This window comes from Glossina fuscipes, unplaced genomic scaffold (assembly GCF_014805625.2).
Source record: "Glossina fuscipes isolate IAEA_lab_2018 unplaced genomic scaffold, Yale_Gfus_2 221, whole genome shotgun sequence".
Taxonomy (NCBI): Eukaryota; Metazoa; Arthropoda; class Insecta; order Diptera; family Glossinidae; genus Glossina; species Glossina fuscipes.
The window spans coordinates 596,147-614,228 of record NW_023998564.1 but is presented as its reverse complement, the minus strand read 5'-3'; the positions used below and the strand labels follow the sequence as shown (position 1 = coordinate 614,228).

The following is an 18,082-nucleotide window of genomic DNA, read 5'->3' as shown; positions in this document are numbered from 1 at the left end:
TTTGTCTGAGCAGATACTAAAGGATCCACCCGTAGAATATAAATGAAAATTTTTATCGTTGAGTAATATTTTTGAAATGGAAATGAAATCCCGCTTATGTTTAACTGTAGGCTCATCCTTTGTGCATTTGATCCAAAACTTGTATATTTAGACGAACGCGCACCTGCTCATTGATCAAGAATTAGGTATCAACTTGATAAAACCTCTTCTAGATGCTGCAAACGTTTTAACAATAATGAATGCGAGGAATGATAGGAACAAAAGTTGCCTTTCATGAAATAAAAGCACATTTCATGGATTCAATTTTAAAGAAAAGAAAATTTCTTTCTTCCATTTAAACAGTATTACATATCCATATTCAATCTAATCTATAAATAATTTTCGTCTTATTTCATTTAACACTAGGCCAAGAGATTGTGTTGGCATATGGATTTGCTTATCCATTTAGTGGAATTTTTTTTCTTCACCAAGACACTTATGTTTTTGCAGGCAATTTTATTCTTTACTCACGTCGAGTCTGGCTCCCATTTAATTAGATTTTCACCTTAGCTTACTATATTTGTACACGACGTTTTTCTACTATAAAAAGAGGTTAGAATAGTAAGAAAAAAGGATAAGCCAGTAAAGTAAATTTATTTAACTACTTTTTACTTATTCATTTCCTTATGTAAGCATTGCTAGCTACAAAATATTCTTCATAACTAACGTTGTGATTACATTTACAAAGTCAATGAAGAAGTTTATTTAATTAAGAAAGAATACACCGTATCACAATAAAGTCTAGACGTGGCATTGAAAATTGAACTTCTTTTATTAAAAACTGCATTTATAGGTTGAAGGTCAAAAAATATACTTCATAAGAAGCCAAAACTTAAGAAAATTAAAATCGGCCGGGACCATTTCTTTTATACCCATCACCGTTTACCTCAAAAAGAGGCAAAAGAAGTAAAAGAACAAAATTTTCATCCTCTATAATATGGAGTGGGCATAGTTGATTTCTTCTATTTTTAAAATAAAAATGTTTGTTGTAGAAGTATGTGAGTGATGCGGGCGAGTCCTTTCAAAAGTTAAGTTCAATTCAAAATTCTTTTGCAAATTTATGGGTGATATTCTCAATTTTGCCAACGGGAGACTGTTTACCACAAATACTACGAAGTTCTACAGACAGACAGGCGGACAGATTAACAGGCGGATATGTTTAGGTGCATTCAAGATTTGAAACTGGCCAAGAATTTGTATACTTTTGAAGGTTTTTGAAGCTTTTTTCTGTGTGTTATAAATGTACTAAAAAATAATTAAATTTTGCTATGCTATAATATTACGTAGACGTCGTCAATTTCTTTCATTTGTACATTTATTTGTTCTAGTTTATGAGTAATGAGCAAAAAACCAATTTTTCATTCTGTTTGAAAAACAGAGGTGCTCTCAGCTTACGTGATGCTATGGGCGTGTCTTTCCAAAGATTTGGCCCATTTTCAATACCAATCTGGCTGCAAACACTTCCACTGTTTCTGCCAAATTCGAAGTCGATAATCCCATAAAAACAAGTAAAAAAGTCCACATACAGTACTGCTGAAAGATTCGAAAACGAACATCTTTAGTTAACGTACTTAAAGTTTGCACTCATATTCGCACATTTAAATAATAATTCATCACTTAAAGTGAGTGTCTTCATTTCTTTTCCTTAAAATGTCACATGATTGAATTTTGCAACTTGAGGCATTTTATTATCTTTACTTCGCTTATATAGGGTTTTCTTCTTCTAATGCGGTTATGAAAATGGTTGGCTTTTAAAATGTTCCGAACGGTTTCGGGATGAATTGATGATGAGAGATGAATTGGCTTACATTTGTCTAGCTCTTCTGCAATGCCAATAGCGCTACTTTTAGGTTCATTTGTTACAATTTTGATAGTACATCGGTTTTAGCTCAGTAAGTTTGTTTGGTCGGGCTAAGTGGTGCTTATTTTCAGTGGTATTTGTGTTATATTCATTTTTTATTATAGCTTCTAATTCCAAAGTTTTTGATATTTCTCCGTGCGAGTTTTCCCCACTTTCTGACTTTCTTATACATTTCTAACTTCTTGAGAAATTGCCTTGCGTTTTTGTATATTTTCTGTCGTTATTTGTAACGTAATGTGAATCAATTGAGGCTACAACCTAGTATACGGATTCCAAGAAAAAAATTACGCCCTACACTAATTATAATACACGTTATATCAGATTTGTGCGGACGTATGTAACACTCAGAAGGGTTTAAGATGAACCGTCGTTTTATTGTACCGGTTGATTCAGAATTATTACCTGAACCTGGACGTAAGCGCGTGTATCTGTCCGTCTGTATAATGTCGGTAGTTACATGTCGCAAATTTTTAAATATTTCGATGAAATTTGTTACATTGATGTGCTCTGGCCCAATCTATGAACTCTATTGAATATAGTTCGGAACAGTCCACTTTTTCGACCACTCCACTAAAAAATTGCACTTTTCAAAACTTTTCATCAAAAGACGCTGAATAATAGTATTTCGACATTCTAAATTGGTATGGAAAGTTTTGTTCGGCTAGGGTATTTTTTTGAACCCCCTTCCACATAATCTTTCTTACGAAAACTTAATCTTCACATGGTAAAACGATATAATTTTCAATTTTTAACGGTGAAAATTGGTTCAAAAAAGTAGCGAAGAAGTCAACTTTATCGCTTTTGGACCACGTAGATCTATTTTTTGGATGGCACCACTTATAAGAATTCTCACGCAATGCTAACACTTATATTCCAAAATTTGTTCATGGTAGTAAATTGAAATAAAAACTAAGTGAACCAAGTTTAAACCACATGAGTCTATTGCTTGGACCCCTCTTCATATAAGATTTTTCACGGATAGTAAGTCCTGCAGAAAAAGATTTAGTTTTTAATTTTGTCAATAGTAACAATTTAATAAGAAATCAACGCCATGAAATTTGGTTCCAATAATTGTATTTGTTAGACGTCAACAAATACAGGAATTTCTAGTTTTTTATGCTGTTTCCAGCGTCGTCCAATATACGACCTTATTGAGTGATATATCATACAATACATTTTCGCATTTTATATATTTCAATACGACTTTTTATTAGGACCACTTTTCATGCCTCTTTCTACAAATAAATTCAGCAGTTAATGGTTGGTAAAAGGAAAAAAATTGGATATGCGAACGGTGAACTTAGGATAGGTGCGAAGATAGTACAAAAAAAAAAAACTTCAAATGAAGTTATTAGAAAGTACTTTCAATTAACCTGAATTTTAAAACACATTAGCGCTCTTGATGAAAAAGGCAAATAGTAAAAGCAAAACAAGTAAGAACATTAAAGTCGGGCAAGGTCGATCATCAAGCACTCTGCACCACATTGTCTAACACCAATTTAAAACGCCGAAATACTATCAGCTACCGAGAACCACTTTTGCCGAGAAATTTTGTAAATTACAATTTTTTTTCCATACAACTACTTTTCGAAAAAAGGTGTCGTATGGGGAGTGGTCGAAAAAGGGAACCGATCCAAATTATGTTGAATAGTGTTCGTCTTCGGGTCAAAACGTAGCATTTCCACAAAATATCCCAAAAGTTGCGGCCTGTAGCTTGAACACAAATTTACATGGTCGGACAGACTTATTTTCTGAATCGATCGATATAATAAAAGGTGGGTCTATCTTAAACCCTTCTGTGTGTTACATATGTCCGCTCAAGCCTAATATAGCATGTACCGGAAGTGGTGTAGCGTAAAATTAAGGGTAAATAGTCCAGTTTTTTCTATAATTATGAATGTGACTTTAAATTAATTGGTCGCCACTCTATTTCCCATGCACCTGAGTAAGATTTATCGTAGTAAGATGCACCTGGGAATTATATACAAATGCCATAGACTGCAAGTGAATGACTTTTGTTTATCGTAGAGACAGCTACAGTCTTAGTGCATTCATTTTTGCATTGACATTCTTGTCACGGTTTGGTTAACATTTGCCAAAAGAACTATGGATTACTCTTTTGGCTATTTCCAAAAAAGTTATAGGGTCTGGCGTTTAATTTAGCAGTAATTAAAATAAATCATAAAGTAAATTATAAACTTGCATTTATTGTATTTATTCCTATTTAAATACCATAAATCAAGTTTGTAAGCAGGCGTGATCAGGCCGAATTAAAATAACAAGCCTAACAAGTACAAATCATTGGCTTATAATCAGTAGCACATATATTTAAGTCCTCTAGTCTACCCACGAGGGTTTATTAGGCTCGTGCTCATGTATATAACACCCAGAAGGACCGGATTATATATAACACAAACTTATCGATTCAGAACCACTTATTAAATCTATTTAAGCTTATTTGTCCGTCTGTTCGTCTTGTTGTCTTTTGTTCAACCTACTAATACTTTTTTCTAACGCAACTTTTGTTCTGGAATAAGGACGAACGCCATTGAAAATGGTTTGAATCGGGCCATGGGTTGAATTTGATCGCTTCTCATATAACGTCTTATTTGAAAATTCTGACATATGAATAAGTGTATGGAGTTTGGGTCTTTAATAGTATAGGCTATGTAATGGTGTGCCGTTCTACACTATAATGCTCTCACTTGTTTTGAATAATAATGGTGATGCAACCAAATGAAGCGGGATCTTCTGTCACTTCTCTCTCTCTCTCTCTCTCTATCTCTCTCTCTCTCTCTCTCTCTCTCTTCGCTCTACTATCAAGTCTATCTTTTATGGGATGAATAGTACCATGAATGTGTTCATTTTTAATTATTTTGCCAAAGTTGGTTAGCAAGTACTGTTCTGTCCAAGTCTTTCTGCAGGTAAAAACTTACTAAAAAGCGAAACAAAATATACATAGATTAGACGAATCTTTAAGCATAAAATGAAAGAAAAGAAGCGTTTGCTTGAATATGGTTCACAAAGAACTACCCCAAATTATACTAAATAACAAAAATAAATGAAAAAACCCATTAAAAAATTTGCTTATCCGAATAACAGAATTATTTATTGTTAACAAGATAAGGTATTGAAAAAAATTTTTAACTTTTTCATTTGTAGACTGATGTTATACATGAGTTACGTCCCCGATCTATGGATGGTATTGTGGATGCGGGAATTTCGTTAAATGGTGATAACACTTGTAACATGGATAATGGTGATCATATACAAAATCAGCAGGTTAGTTCATATCCCCTATAAATATGTCGTAACTTGCGGTCAAAGAAGTAAGAATTTTAAAGTCGGGCAATGTCGAACCTGTGATAACCCCTTGCAATTTCGCCTATTACAATTTTTTGTTTATTTTGCTGATAAAATACCAAAAATTGTATCCTATTTTCTTCTAAGGGGATATGTTTTAGAGCAGTCCTTATATGAAAGAGTGTCCAAAAAGTATACTGACGTCGTCTAAATATAACGAAATTAATTCTACACATTAGACGATGTTGTCATACAAAGACTTCCATTTCATGAATGTCCCTATACGAGGACGAATTCAAAAACTAGGCAAACGTGGCCATTTTCATCAGAGAATATTAAAAAAGTATAACCTTTTTTTTGTCGTATAAAGACCAAATTTCAATAGCGATCCTGATACGAGATGAGCTACAAAAAGTGGACCTACATGATCTAAATTTTGTACAGTTCCCTTTTAAGTGAAACTACTACAATGGATGAAATCTCACTGAAGTATTGAAAATAAGATCGTTTTGTCATATAAAAGCCGGCCTTTATATGAGAGACTTTTTAAAATGTGGACCCGTCTTGCCTAAATCTTTCACATCTATTTAATGAGTGGCATGCTAGAACTGAGCAAGTTTTATTTAGAAATTTTAATATTTATACTCGGCCAAAGCTCGCCAGAGAGATGGACAGAGGGGCAGACATGCTTAGACGAGCTCAGAAAATGGCTCTGAATCGATCAGTAGAATAAACGCTATGGCTTATTTAAATGCTTTTAGTTACTATATTGCAAAGCTTTGCATACCTTATACCATAAGTGGTGTAGAGTGTAAAAAGAAACACTTCCAAGCCTGTGTGCTATTTTCGCCAAACGTCTTCATAGTTCAACCTATCTACAGTGGTCCGTCGCTAGTCGAGACGTAAAAATCACAATTATGGGTTTAAATGTCTGTGTAGAGAAGTACGATGTATTGCAAATTTTTTTTGCCGTTCCCTTCAGGTCATGCCCTATACCAAACAAATCGGTCAAAGAACAGGTTCACAATTAACAAAAACCGGATTATTTTTATTATTGTCTTATATTGTTGCCTTCAAAATTGAAAGGTTCTTATTTTATTCCTTCAATTAAGACCTTCAGTTATTTCTTATTTCTTAATAAAGTCTTTTGGTTCTGTTTGAAAATAAACTTAATGCGGGCAGGAGCTTGCCGAATTACCAAGGGATTGTTAGTAGCGCAAGTAATTTTCCGCCATTTTCTATCAAAAATTATTTAATTTCGTATCTTCTATTCAAAGTAGTGTCCGCCTCTAGCCATGACTTTTTGATGAAAGAGGCTATCTATTAATTGACATAATTTTTGATATCTGCATAAGAATGAAAGCGCTGCTCAGATAGGGCGTGTGCTTTCAGCCCAACTAAGTAAACGGGCATTGCCTGGTGAATACGGCGCGGTTTTACCGACATTACATGCTAGAATTGCAAACATTTCCTAAACGAATTTTGCTGTGTGGATTTAAGTTTCTTCATACTTGAATCCAGTGTGGCCGACATAGATATTCAGCTTTCCCATCGACGTTAGTTTCTCCTCTACTCTGCCGTATGATTATTTGGGCTTTGAATATCGTTACGCGTTCAACAATTCACCATTCATAAATGCTTAGCAACGTCATCATTCAAATTAAATAGGAAAGTAAACTTTCCTGCAAATGACGTTTATTCGGCAAGAGATTACATTTTTCGCACAAAAAAAATTATTTGGTGCTGGTACATACCCACTAAGACTTCAAGATTACGTTGTTGCCAGATACGTTTACATCTGACTATTTCAACAAAACCTTCGGGTGGATGATCTTTTGTTAAAGGACGTAAACTTATTTGAATGCTTATTAATATACGTGCGGCGGACTATTTAAATATGGTCTTTAGCTTACAAAGTATATAATTTCAAATTAATGCTACATACGTACGATATATATATGAATTTATATTTTTTCCAATCAACTATCGTGCAGAATCTAGCGACGGACGTTCGACTCAAGCAAAATATAACTTTTCTCATCCTACATCAATTATAATACAAGGGACATTAAGTTTATGCGGATGTATACCACACTTAGGAGGGCTTGGGACAAGCCCACTTTTTATTATATCGATCGATTTAGAATCATTTCCTAAATCAATTTATGCAAATCTCTCTGTCTGGTGCTTGTATATATACACTTGTGCTATCGCTATTTTGGACTAGGCGCGAACCTTAATTCTCAATAAAGATTAGATAGAACCATTTTCACGCCAACGCTTTATTTTCGTCATATATGAAAAAAAACTAGCATTTTTTGGAATTTGTTGGCAAAAACTGCTGAGTAATAGTATTTCGACAAGCTAAATTGATATAAAAACTCGAATCGGAATTGCCTATATTTTAATAGCAAAACGGTTTTATATTTAATACTTCGCAGTAAAAATTTGTCGCAATGAAATGTGGTGAAGATAGGCGATTTGTAATTAGTTTTATAACAAGAATACAAGCTGATTTTTATATCACGTCAGTGCACGTTTTGAGCTCTTTTCCATATAAGGGCTTTCATAAGAAGCTTTGACGTGGGCACGAGTTATAATTTTTGATATTTGCTCGTCAATAAAAATGAGGGGATGTATTATGAGACGTGATGAAGGATATTTAATGATCGGCCTTGCCCGACTACAATTTCCTTTTTCCTTGTGCTTTAATTTGCTTATTGTAATTTATGATCTCTAGAGCAGATTTTCAATTTTTTTCATTCTTTAATTCCGGAAAATTAAGGATTTGGACGCACGACGTCTAAAGCGTGGTCATGTTCTCACCGAACTCTTAGAAACGGAGAGAATTTATGTGCATGAAATGAGCTCAATACTTAAGGTAAGTAGATAAATTACAAAGAATGTAATAATTCAGTTAGTACTGTCTTACACCTTTCTACTTGCACTGGTCGTCTTGTAAGTTTAGAAACAGGAAAAATTATGGAATAACTGTTTGTTATGAATTTTTTAAAACGAACGCAAATAATGAATGGGCAGCAATAATCATTGACCATGAAGCATTATTTCTAAACTTTTTCTGTATGGTTTTATGAGCTGAGTCAACTGGGGTGTGTAGTTATACATGAGAATATAAAAAGAAAGAAGAAAACTTACTAAATTTGCCGCAATATAGAGCAAGAGCGGAATTAAATGTATTTACTTAGAAGCAGCAAGAGAAAAACAAAAAATATAAAAATAAAAAAAAAGAATTTGCCTCAGTTGAATGCTTTGAATTTTAATTAGTGCATTAAATATTTATCATGTTTCGTTGCTTTTTCAAATCCGAATCCCAATAAGTGGATGAAGCGGCATTTCGAAGAGATTTTAGTTTAGCATTAGCTTAACACCAGACACAAGAAAGACGTCGCGTTACGGAATATACAGCAAAAAAAAAAAACATGCGTTACGGTGGCTATGATTTGCGCAAAGCCTCCAAATCGCAAACACCATCCTCTTCACAGGGATCGTTTCGTTTGAAAAAAATGCAATGCACCGCATACAGTATTGTGGGAAAAGTTCATACGCGATTACATGATTCATTAAAACGTTTCTATTCGCACAGAGGCTGTACGGATTCTCCTCGCAGTTCGCCTATATCGTTTCGTGATTCTCTATTTAATTGTGACGTTTCGCCGGGTTATATAAAACGTATTAATTCATTCAGTTACACAACGAATGATTTTCGCCACCATCTCGATTTACAAGAGCAATGCAAAGACCGTCCGGATTATATATTTGGCACTAATGTCTACAATATATCGGCTCGAAATATTTTAAACGGCAAATCAACAATTAAAATCTTAAACACGTTCAAAGAAATTGAACAAAGCAATTCGGTCGAGTCATTTAAGACGGCCAAAAATAGTCTGCACCGTTTAAAAGAGGAAAGGAAAACAATTTTCAAAGAACTTTTAGAGTTATCAAGCTGTGATGAATCTCTAGAGTATCGTTTAATTAAGGATTACTTGGAATGCAACAGCTATTCGGAAATAGAAAACGATAACGAATTTAAAGACTATTTACAACGCAAAAAATACATGGACATCTTGAATTATTTAAACGATAGCAATGAACCGAAAAGCTTAATGTCGATTTCCTCATCTCTGGCTCGGGCTCAATCACCCGTGAGCAAAGGATCATGGAATAGTAAAAAATTATTATCAACACCGAAAACTTTAAAACAGCCTAAGAAAACTCCTGAGCTGGCCAGTCATGTTTGCCAATCATGTCGTTCCACTTTGAACAGTAGAACTTGGAAACCTTTGCCCGAGCAGTTAAAAGCACCAAAACGTCGCAATATTAAACTAAAAGCTAAAGCATCCAATATATTCTCTTCTTCGTACCGTGAAGTTGTGAAATTTTGTCAAGAATTTTTCGAAGAAAGTTTCGCAACCAACGCTATCGAAATGCCAAAATTTACATTTAATAAATTCAAAGAGCAGAAATATGAGAAATTACTAAAAGATTTCGTTTATCAGCAAGGTTACGACAAGGTAGAAGAGTATGTCGACGATAAGTTTGGCCAATTCATTGATGTCGAATTGGCCAGCTATTGCGGCGGTAGTGGCGATCAAAATGCTACCTCAACTAGTTGTATTAAAAAATCTGGATTTTCATGTTCTCACTCTCTCTCAACTACTGAAGACTGTAGTGAATGCGTAAATTTTAATGAAAACATTTTATCGAATCATATACCGTTTCAGTGGTATATTCTATTCTTCTTTTAGGGTTATTGCGATCAAATGCATTCAGAGGAAATGATTCATTTAGTGCCGGCTAGTTTGCAAGGCAAAGAGGACATTTTGTTCGGAAATTTACACGAACTGTATACATTTCACAATGAAGTTTTCCTTAAAGATTTGGAGAATTGTATATCCACCACAGAATTGGTGGCTTTATGTTTTGTGCAAAGGGTACGTAATTAATAAATCAACATAACCAACACACTTATGTTATTTAATTCTAGAAATTATATATAATTATTTATAATTAATATTAATTATCGTTTTTCATAGCGAGATACATTTTATCGTTTGTATTCGTTTTACTGTCAAAATATACCTCGTTCAGAACGTTTGCGCGAGACTTTGGTTGATACACATCTCTTTCTGCAAGAATGCCAAAAGCGTTTAGGTCACAAACTACCGCTGGCCGCTTATCTATTGAAACCTGTGCAGCGCATAACGAAATATCAGTTATTATTGAAAGACTTGTTACGCTTTAGCGATAGCGGGAGTTGTACCAAAGAATTACAAAAAGCCTTAGATTGCATGTTAATTGTGTTAAAATGTGTCAACGATTCTATGCATCAAGTGGCTATAACTGGATTTCCGGTAATATTTAAAAATCTTCTTTATTCATAATGCCTTTTCAGTTTTTTTTTATCTCATAATTTGCTTTCAGACCGATCTCGCGCAACAAGGTGAACTATTATTGCAAGATTCTTTCCAAGTTTGGTCCGAATCGAAACGAGATATACGTTTACGCATTAAACCGCAACAAAGGCATATTTTTTTATACCAAAAATCCATGTTGTTTTGCAAACAAACTTCAAAACCTGGCCACAATAAAAGCACCTATCAGTTCAAACATTACTTAAAGGTAAACTTAAAGAAAACAAGTAAAAAAATTATATTCGGCCGCGACAGAATCTTCTATACCAGTCACCGTTATCTTAAAAAAAAGGCAAAAATGGTAAAAACTAAATTTTCATGTTCCATAATGTTTGTAAGCGTTGTAGGCGTGCTCATTGAAAAATTTGGGTCATTTCCAAATTCTTTTGCAAATTTGTAGGCAATGTGTTCCTTTTCGCTGACGAGAAAACATAAAAAATACTACACTGTTGCGCAGACAGACAGATTGACACACGAACAGACGGACATGCTTAAGCGCATTCCAAATTTGAAACTGTCTCAGTATTTACATGATATACGAGGATTTTGAAGCTTGTTTCCGCATATTATAAAGGTATTGAAATAAATGAAAGTATGACACTTTTCCATTTTTGTAGAGTTACTGAGGCATCGCCTAAAGAATATACGGTCAAATACTTGTATAATTATCTGTTGTAGTTTATGAGTAATGATCAGAAACCCACATTTTTTATTCATTTCGAAAAACAGGGCTGTCCTCAGTTTACGTAGTACTAGAGACGTCTCGTTTGGCGGATTTAGCCCACTTTCAATAGCAAGTTTCGCTCAAGAACTTACAATTTTTTTTGCCGAATTTGAAGTCGATATCTTTATTTTTGCAGTCAGGACAATGTTTACATCAAGCAGACAAACGGGCAGCATTAAATCAATTCAGTATTTGATGCTGATCAAGAATATATACGCTTTATGGCGTCTCTGAGCGTTGCAATGATTGCAAAAACATTAGAGGCGGGAAAGATCGGTTGTAAAATATTCTATACGACATCGCCTCACACTTGTTGCTAACTCTTATTTTTGTGGTAAACTATCGAAAATTGCACCTTATTTTCATGTAAGGGTAGGGATGTGAATCTTTACGTAGAAATGCGGTCGAAATGTGCGCTGCCGTGGTACGAATTTACCAAACTTAATTTACATCCCCTACATTGCTGGTAGAAAGACTTGACGTCCGCATGAGTAGCCGAGTAGGTAAGAATCGCTACTACCAAGTCTGTGTTCGCGGGTTCAAATCTCAAACCGGTAAAGTTTACTTTGGACGTAGTTACACTGAGTACTCAATTAACCGACACACACCCACTAGACAGTGCCGGCTTCCCTATCTATTTCTCTTTCATCGCTTCTCCCCGACCGTCGCGAATAGGGGAATCGAAATAGTTATATATAAAGCCACCTTTCATTGTAGCGATGAATTGGGACCAATTTTGTGAATCGATTTAAGCGTACCTGGCCGTATGTCTGCGTTGTCTCCAATTTTTGGAATATTTTAATGAAATTGGTACACCGAAGTGCTTTGACTTGACGATGAATGGTTCCTGTCGGACTAATTTTTTGATAACTTTTTATATAATGACTTATTTTTAAAAGCGGTGGTATGAATAGTTGTAGTATCGGGTAAGGTCACGCAATGGTGGCTCGTGGCTCTCTATAATGTTTTCCCGTGTTTTATTGCTAAGGGTCTTATCATTCTTCATTTATTCTCGTCAAATTTTAAGCACCAAAAAATCAGTTACCATATAAGGACTTATCTTTTGTGAAAATCTTTACTCCGTCTATTTTACAAAAAATATGATATAAAAGACCCGACTTTTGCATAGTTAATTTCGGTGCTTACGTATTAATGCCACCGCGGCAAAAATTTCATTAAAAAACCAATAAAAAGCAACTTTTTAAACTTTTAAAAATTTTTTTGGCTTTTAAATATAATAATAATATTTTAATAATTTTTATTTTAATAATAATAATATTTTAATAACATTTTTGCCGCGGTGGCGTAAGTATTTCAATTAATGTTGTTAATCATCATAAAATATTACAAATTAAACCTTTCTGCCATATAAAAGTCAAATTTTTATGATAACTTTTCTTTGAGATGCTAATCAAAAAATTGACCTACGGCAAATGTTATGAATTGCTATCAGACATCAATTTTTACCATGAAATATTAAAAATTCGATTCTTTCGCAATATGAAAGCAAGAAATAGACCTATGTGGTCCAAATTTGGTACGTTCAATTATAAGTTAGGTTACGTTTCTTTCAAATAGCAATTTTTATCATAACATATCAAAAATTAAATGTGGAACCGTTAGAATCCTAGAAGGGAATTCAGAACATCGATTCATGTGTTCTATAATTAAAAAATTTTCTCGATATAGAAGTGGAAGGAGTAAAATGGATATCGTAACATTAAGCGACATTATCAGTGACAATCGAAATTTAGCGGTTTTCCTCTGGTTTATTGAGAGTTTCACGTGAATTTTCTAACGTTTTTACGACCCTATGTAGTCAATTGCTGAAATGGAAAATCTCTTTATATAAAATGAGCGGTTTGAAATTTCATTCCAATTAAGTGATTTCCAGGATGGAACACCCCAAAAACCGCCTACACGCAGAGATCAAACTTCCTTTATTTGATTGAATTCACAGTGGACGAAGAACAAAAAGAAACAAATGCTTGGACTTAGTATAAGTAGCAAAACAATTCAACAAACTTAACGTTTTTCTGAAATAAAGGGAAACATTTAAGCAATACATCAAACTACTTCTTTTTCAGATGTCACAAATTGGTCTTACCGAGTCGGTGCGTGGGGACAATAGACGTTTTGAAGTTTGGTTACAAGGACGCCAAGAAGTTCATACTTTGCAGGCGCCAACAATCGAAATCAAAAATAAATGGGTGGCAGAAATCAAGCGAGTGTTACTCAATCAGTTGGAAGAATTGAAAGGCGAAAAAATCAAGCAATATGGCTTAAGTCATCGAGGCCTAAGGCAAACCACTTCTTGGGATACACCCAATATACTTCTGGGCGCAACGCAACGCACTGTTAGTTGTGATGCCTCATCCGAATCATCGAACCGTAATTCGAACTGCAGCAGTAGTGACGATAATTGTATATCCTCAGCTATAATTAGTGCGAATAGTCTAACAACAACTAATAATAGTACGGGTGATAAAGACCATAACGAAGCGTGCGGCTGGAGTTCAGATTATTCGAATAGCGAGGACGAAATGTCAACCATTGAGGATAATAGTACACCGGTAGGTAATGAAAATAATTTAAATTCTTATTGTTAGTTCCTTTTATTTTTTTATTATTAATTTGGTAGATATTCAAAAAAAAACGTCTTTCTTTTCTGTTTTACCATTTATTTATGCCTATATACAATTTTGATTGATTATTATTATTAGTATTACTTTTTTGATTTGTTTTATAACTAATCTTTGTTTGTCATTTGTCTTATTCTGTTTTCTGTTTTTGGGTTCTTTTGTTTCTTTTTTTTTATTTCCATGCACCGTTTGAAAAAATAAAAAATCAAAAACACCACCACATTAAAAATAAATATGTATCCCAACAACAACAAAATCAACTTTTAAATGTATAAACAAAAAACAAACTCTTTGTAAAATATTGTCCGCCCAAAAAAAATAAAAAAAACCAACCTAAAATCTGATCTGATTGAAAATATCAAACGGGCGGTATAACCTTTTTATCGATTAGCGGTTCATAAATTTCCTAGCACCCTGGTCTATCAGTCATCATAGTACTACTACTACTACAACTACTGCAAAAACACGTCACCATCAAAACCAAAACCATCACCACAATCACCACAACAGTGGTGCTTCATATCCACGCCAGAATAAACCCAATTCCAAATTCTATGTATCCGTTGAGCACTAAATTTGCAGTCCCTGCTAAGTTAACGAATGGTGTTCAACTATCATTTAATCAACGAATTCTTAATATTTAATTAGAGAAAAAACAAAAATGCGTAAGAGATGAGAGAAAACGGAAAATTTTCTAGTACAAGTTTTGTGCAATTATAAAAATACTTTAAAATTTGTAAGAGAATGTAGTTAAAATATAAAACGTAATTGTTTTAGTGTTTGTTTTTCTTTCGTTAGCGATATTTATTTGTATTCCAATTTTAAATTAATTTCATAATTATTTAAACAAAATATCCAAACGGCCATAAAAATACTCATTTATGTAAATACATAATTTTGGAATAAAAAAATTGAACGTTACATCTAAAAAGAATAAAATAAAAAAATGGTTTTTAAGCTTTTTCATTAAAAACTGAAAGGGCTAAGTGCACAACCTAACGATTGGCTTTTTCTGTACTTTAAAGATGAACTAAACATGAAGTTTTATTACTTATGCTCGCAGAGAATTTTAGACGTTGGGAGAGGCTATTACGTTACAAGTGTCATTTTTAAAGCGTAACTGCATGCGTACTCATATAAATATATGTAAAAGGACTGTAGTTAGCCAGCGCTTAGCATTAATTGTTCTACACCACTCTACTGTTATTCATGTAACGACTATTCAAAATGAGGTGTTTTAAGGGAAGTGGTCGAAAAAGTGGTCCGATCTAAGCATTTTCAACAACGTTCGCCTTTGAGCCAAACGGTGTTGGTGCACAAAACTTCATCAAAATATTTCAAAAACACCGTCGTGCACGTCGAACACAAGATAGACGAACGGACAAAGAAACTAACCGCAATTCAGAAAATGAATCTGTAACGATTGGCATAACAAAATGTGGATCCATCTCAAGTCCTTCTGGACGTTACGTATATACTTATATATATTCTATACAAATATCTATATTTTCTACAAATCACAACAAACACGGTCTCTTATATCTGAAAGAAAAAAGTTTTTCAAATTTTAAAATTTTTAAACTCACCTTTTTTTGAACACACCTCGTACATTCGTGCAAACTTAATTTTGAACTAGACGTGCTTTGGAATATAATGACGAGACTTTGCCCTACAATTTTGAGCAAATACCATAGAGTTTCGCCCACCGACCATAGAGCCACATACCATCACCATACATTGTTTTCAATATTTTAATTCTTTCATCTGTCTTGACAGCATTTACTCGAAACGTACAACATAGTGAGAACCTTTGTAGTTTAGATGATTGAATTGAAACTATGCGAAATGACGAAATTGAAATAAGTTGCGATGTGAACTTATAATTTCTCTTGGGAAATTGTATTTTATCTAAGGCTTCAATGTGCTGCATTAGCGAAATATGGAAGAATTTTCTTTATTAACAATGGAACCATTGAACCAATGGCAATTCTTATATTAGAGCATGATTTTGCTATGAAGATCATCATTCTTCACCACGATATTAGATTGGACTGTACTTCAGGCAGACTTTTCTTAAATATGACCAATCCCTCACTCGAGTAACACGGTCACGGTCAGCGAGAACGCAAGGAGTCAACAAACTCGGTTGGTGCACTTCCCTTACAGGCATTTTATTCCCATTATACCTTGCAAAGAGTTATAGTGAACTTATCCGGATAATGATAGTGAACATAGCTACGAAACACAAAGTTGTGTACTTTGCAACCATAGTTGAAACGAGTACGTTTCCAGGATAAAAGTTATAATAAATGTTACTCGATAAACTCAAAGCCGAAACGAAAGCGCCTTATGAACAAATTTATATTTTCACCCAATTTTAAGATCGCTTTCCATAACACATCCACTACACGAGTATGAATTCCGTACTGGGGTGTATGTGTATGCTTTTGACATTTATATGTTATGTTTGCGTTTATCAATGAATCAACCAAACAAAAATTTTGATGTGTTCTTACAAAAAAAAAAAACTACTTGTTTAATGTTAAAAATTTGTGTTTATTGCAAATATTTTTTGCTCTGCATACTCTTTACGCTGGCAGTTTTCATCTTTTGTGATCGTTTTTTAACAAATCATTTCTCTATGCTGTTTTCTTTTTTGAAATCTGTTTTTCGCTTATATTTATTATATTTATTTATTTTGTTGTTATTGTTGTTGTTGTGAATTATTGCAAAATGTTAAAAAAAAACAAAACAAAACAAAACAAATATCCAACTGAAAAAAAAAAAAAAAAAAAAACAACAATCGATTCTGCAAAAATCTTCAAAAACAAACGCTCATCAATTTCTTTACAATAAAACATCCGTTTCAAATGGTTCGATTTATTCGTTCATGGAGCCAGTTATTCCATCATTTATCTTCTACGTAAGTCTATTAAATTGATTGAGTTTATATCTATTCATGTATACATAAGCGTGTTGTGTTTGCGTATATTTTATGATAGAGTTTAGATTTTCTGGACACAATTTTCAACAAAGCACTTTTGTGTATGCTTGTGTGCCTGCGGGTGCTTGTGTGTGTTTGCGTACGTGTGTGCCGTATGTTGGGTGTGTTTGTTTATGTGCACGGCGCTTATGTGTGGTTGAATGCCTGTGACTATTTATTATGTAGCGATCGCAACCTTTTATCTCGCCTTAAGTACTTGCTATTCATTTACTCCATCTAACTCTGGCGTTGAATTACGTGAGCTAATCGTTCTATTTGTTAACTTGCTTTTTTTTTTCTAAAATTTACCTAACTGAAAAAAAAAATACAAATTACCAAACTACGTTGATGCTGAATCTCCGTCATTTATTATCCAAAATTGCTCTTCTTCTAAGTCAATGATGTGGAAGATAGATTGGTAGAATTGGTTAAACTTTTATAACCAACATCAGATTTATTGTTCCGATTCTAAGAATCCCCTAAAGCAAACACACTCTTCTGACCAGATCAGAAGAATCCGATGTTAAAAAAAGTTCACGAAGGCAAAAGTTAGGGTGAAATGAACTTATGAAACTTGACGTATGCATAGGTCATAGATCAGGGTTGAGAAACGCCGACATTAAATCCTAATTATGCAAAAATAGATAACAATATAATTTACGGAGATAACTTAAAAGAACCAAGTTGTAACGCGTACAGTCTTCAAAAGATATGGATTTCTAAAACCTGGTATAAATATTTGTAAAAGTCAGTTAAGTACCCGAGCAAAAGTAGTCTCAATTATTTCACAGATAAAATCTTATACATTAATTTGCTACATTGTTTTTAAAAGGTAAAATACATTTCAAAACATTGATAATATTATCTATGTAAGTTTGAAAAAAAAATACTTTTTTGCCAAACTAACACTTTTTATCCGTTACTTTCACTGTGAAGTCTTTTGGTGGACACACCTAGTGCATATATAAATATTGTCTCGGTTTAGAATTTTTATCTCAGTTGGTCGCAGCTGCGAAAATTTGAAAGAGCCTTAATAGTCTAGTGGATGGTAGGATCGTTTTATGAGGAAAATTTACTCACTCGCATCGTGGGTCT

General features: G+C 33.7%; 1 protein-coding gene across 1 annotated transcript in view; it reads left to right on the top strand.

Annotated features, from left to right (window-relative positions):
• The window catches only part of LOC119642234 (guanine nucleotide exchange factor DBS), a 120,240-nt gene that overhangs the window by 92,425 nt on the left and 9,733 nt on the right, over window positions 1-18,082 (top strand). The window contains exons 8-14 of the mRNA XM_038041293.1: window positions 5,063-5,182; window positions 7,989-8,084; window positions 9,973-10,158; window positions 10,261-10,578; window positions 10,649-10,846; window positions 13,450-13,939; window positions 16,905-16,927. Of these exons, the coding sequence (XP_037897221.1) occupies window positions 5,063-5,182; window positions 7,989-8,084; window positions 9,973-10,158; window positions 10,261-10,578; window positions 10,649-10,846; window positions 13,450-13,939; window positions 16,905-16,927 (1,431 nt within the window). The remainder of the gene's footprint in view (window positions 1-5,062; window positions 5,183-7,988; window positions 8,085-9,972; window positions 10,159-10,260; window positions 10,579-10,648; window positions 10,847-13,449; window positions 13,940-16,904; window positions 16,928-18,082) is intronic.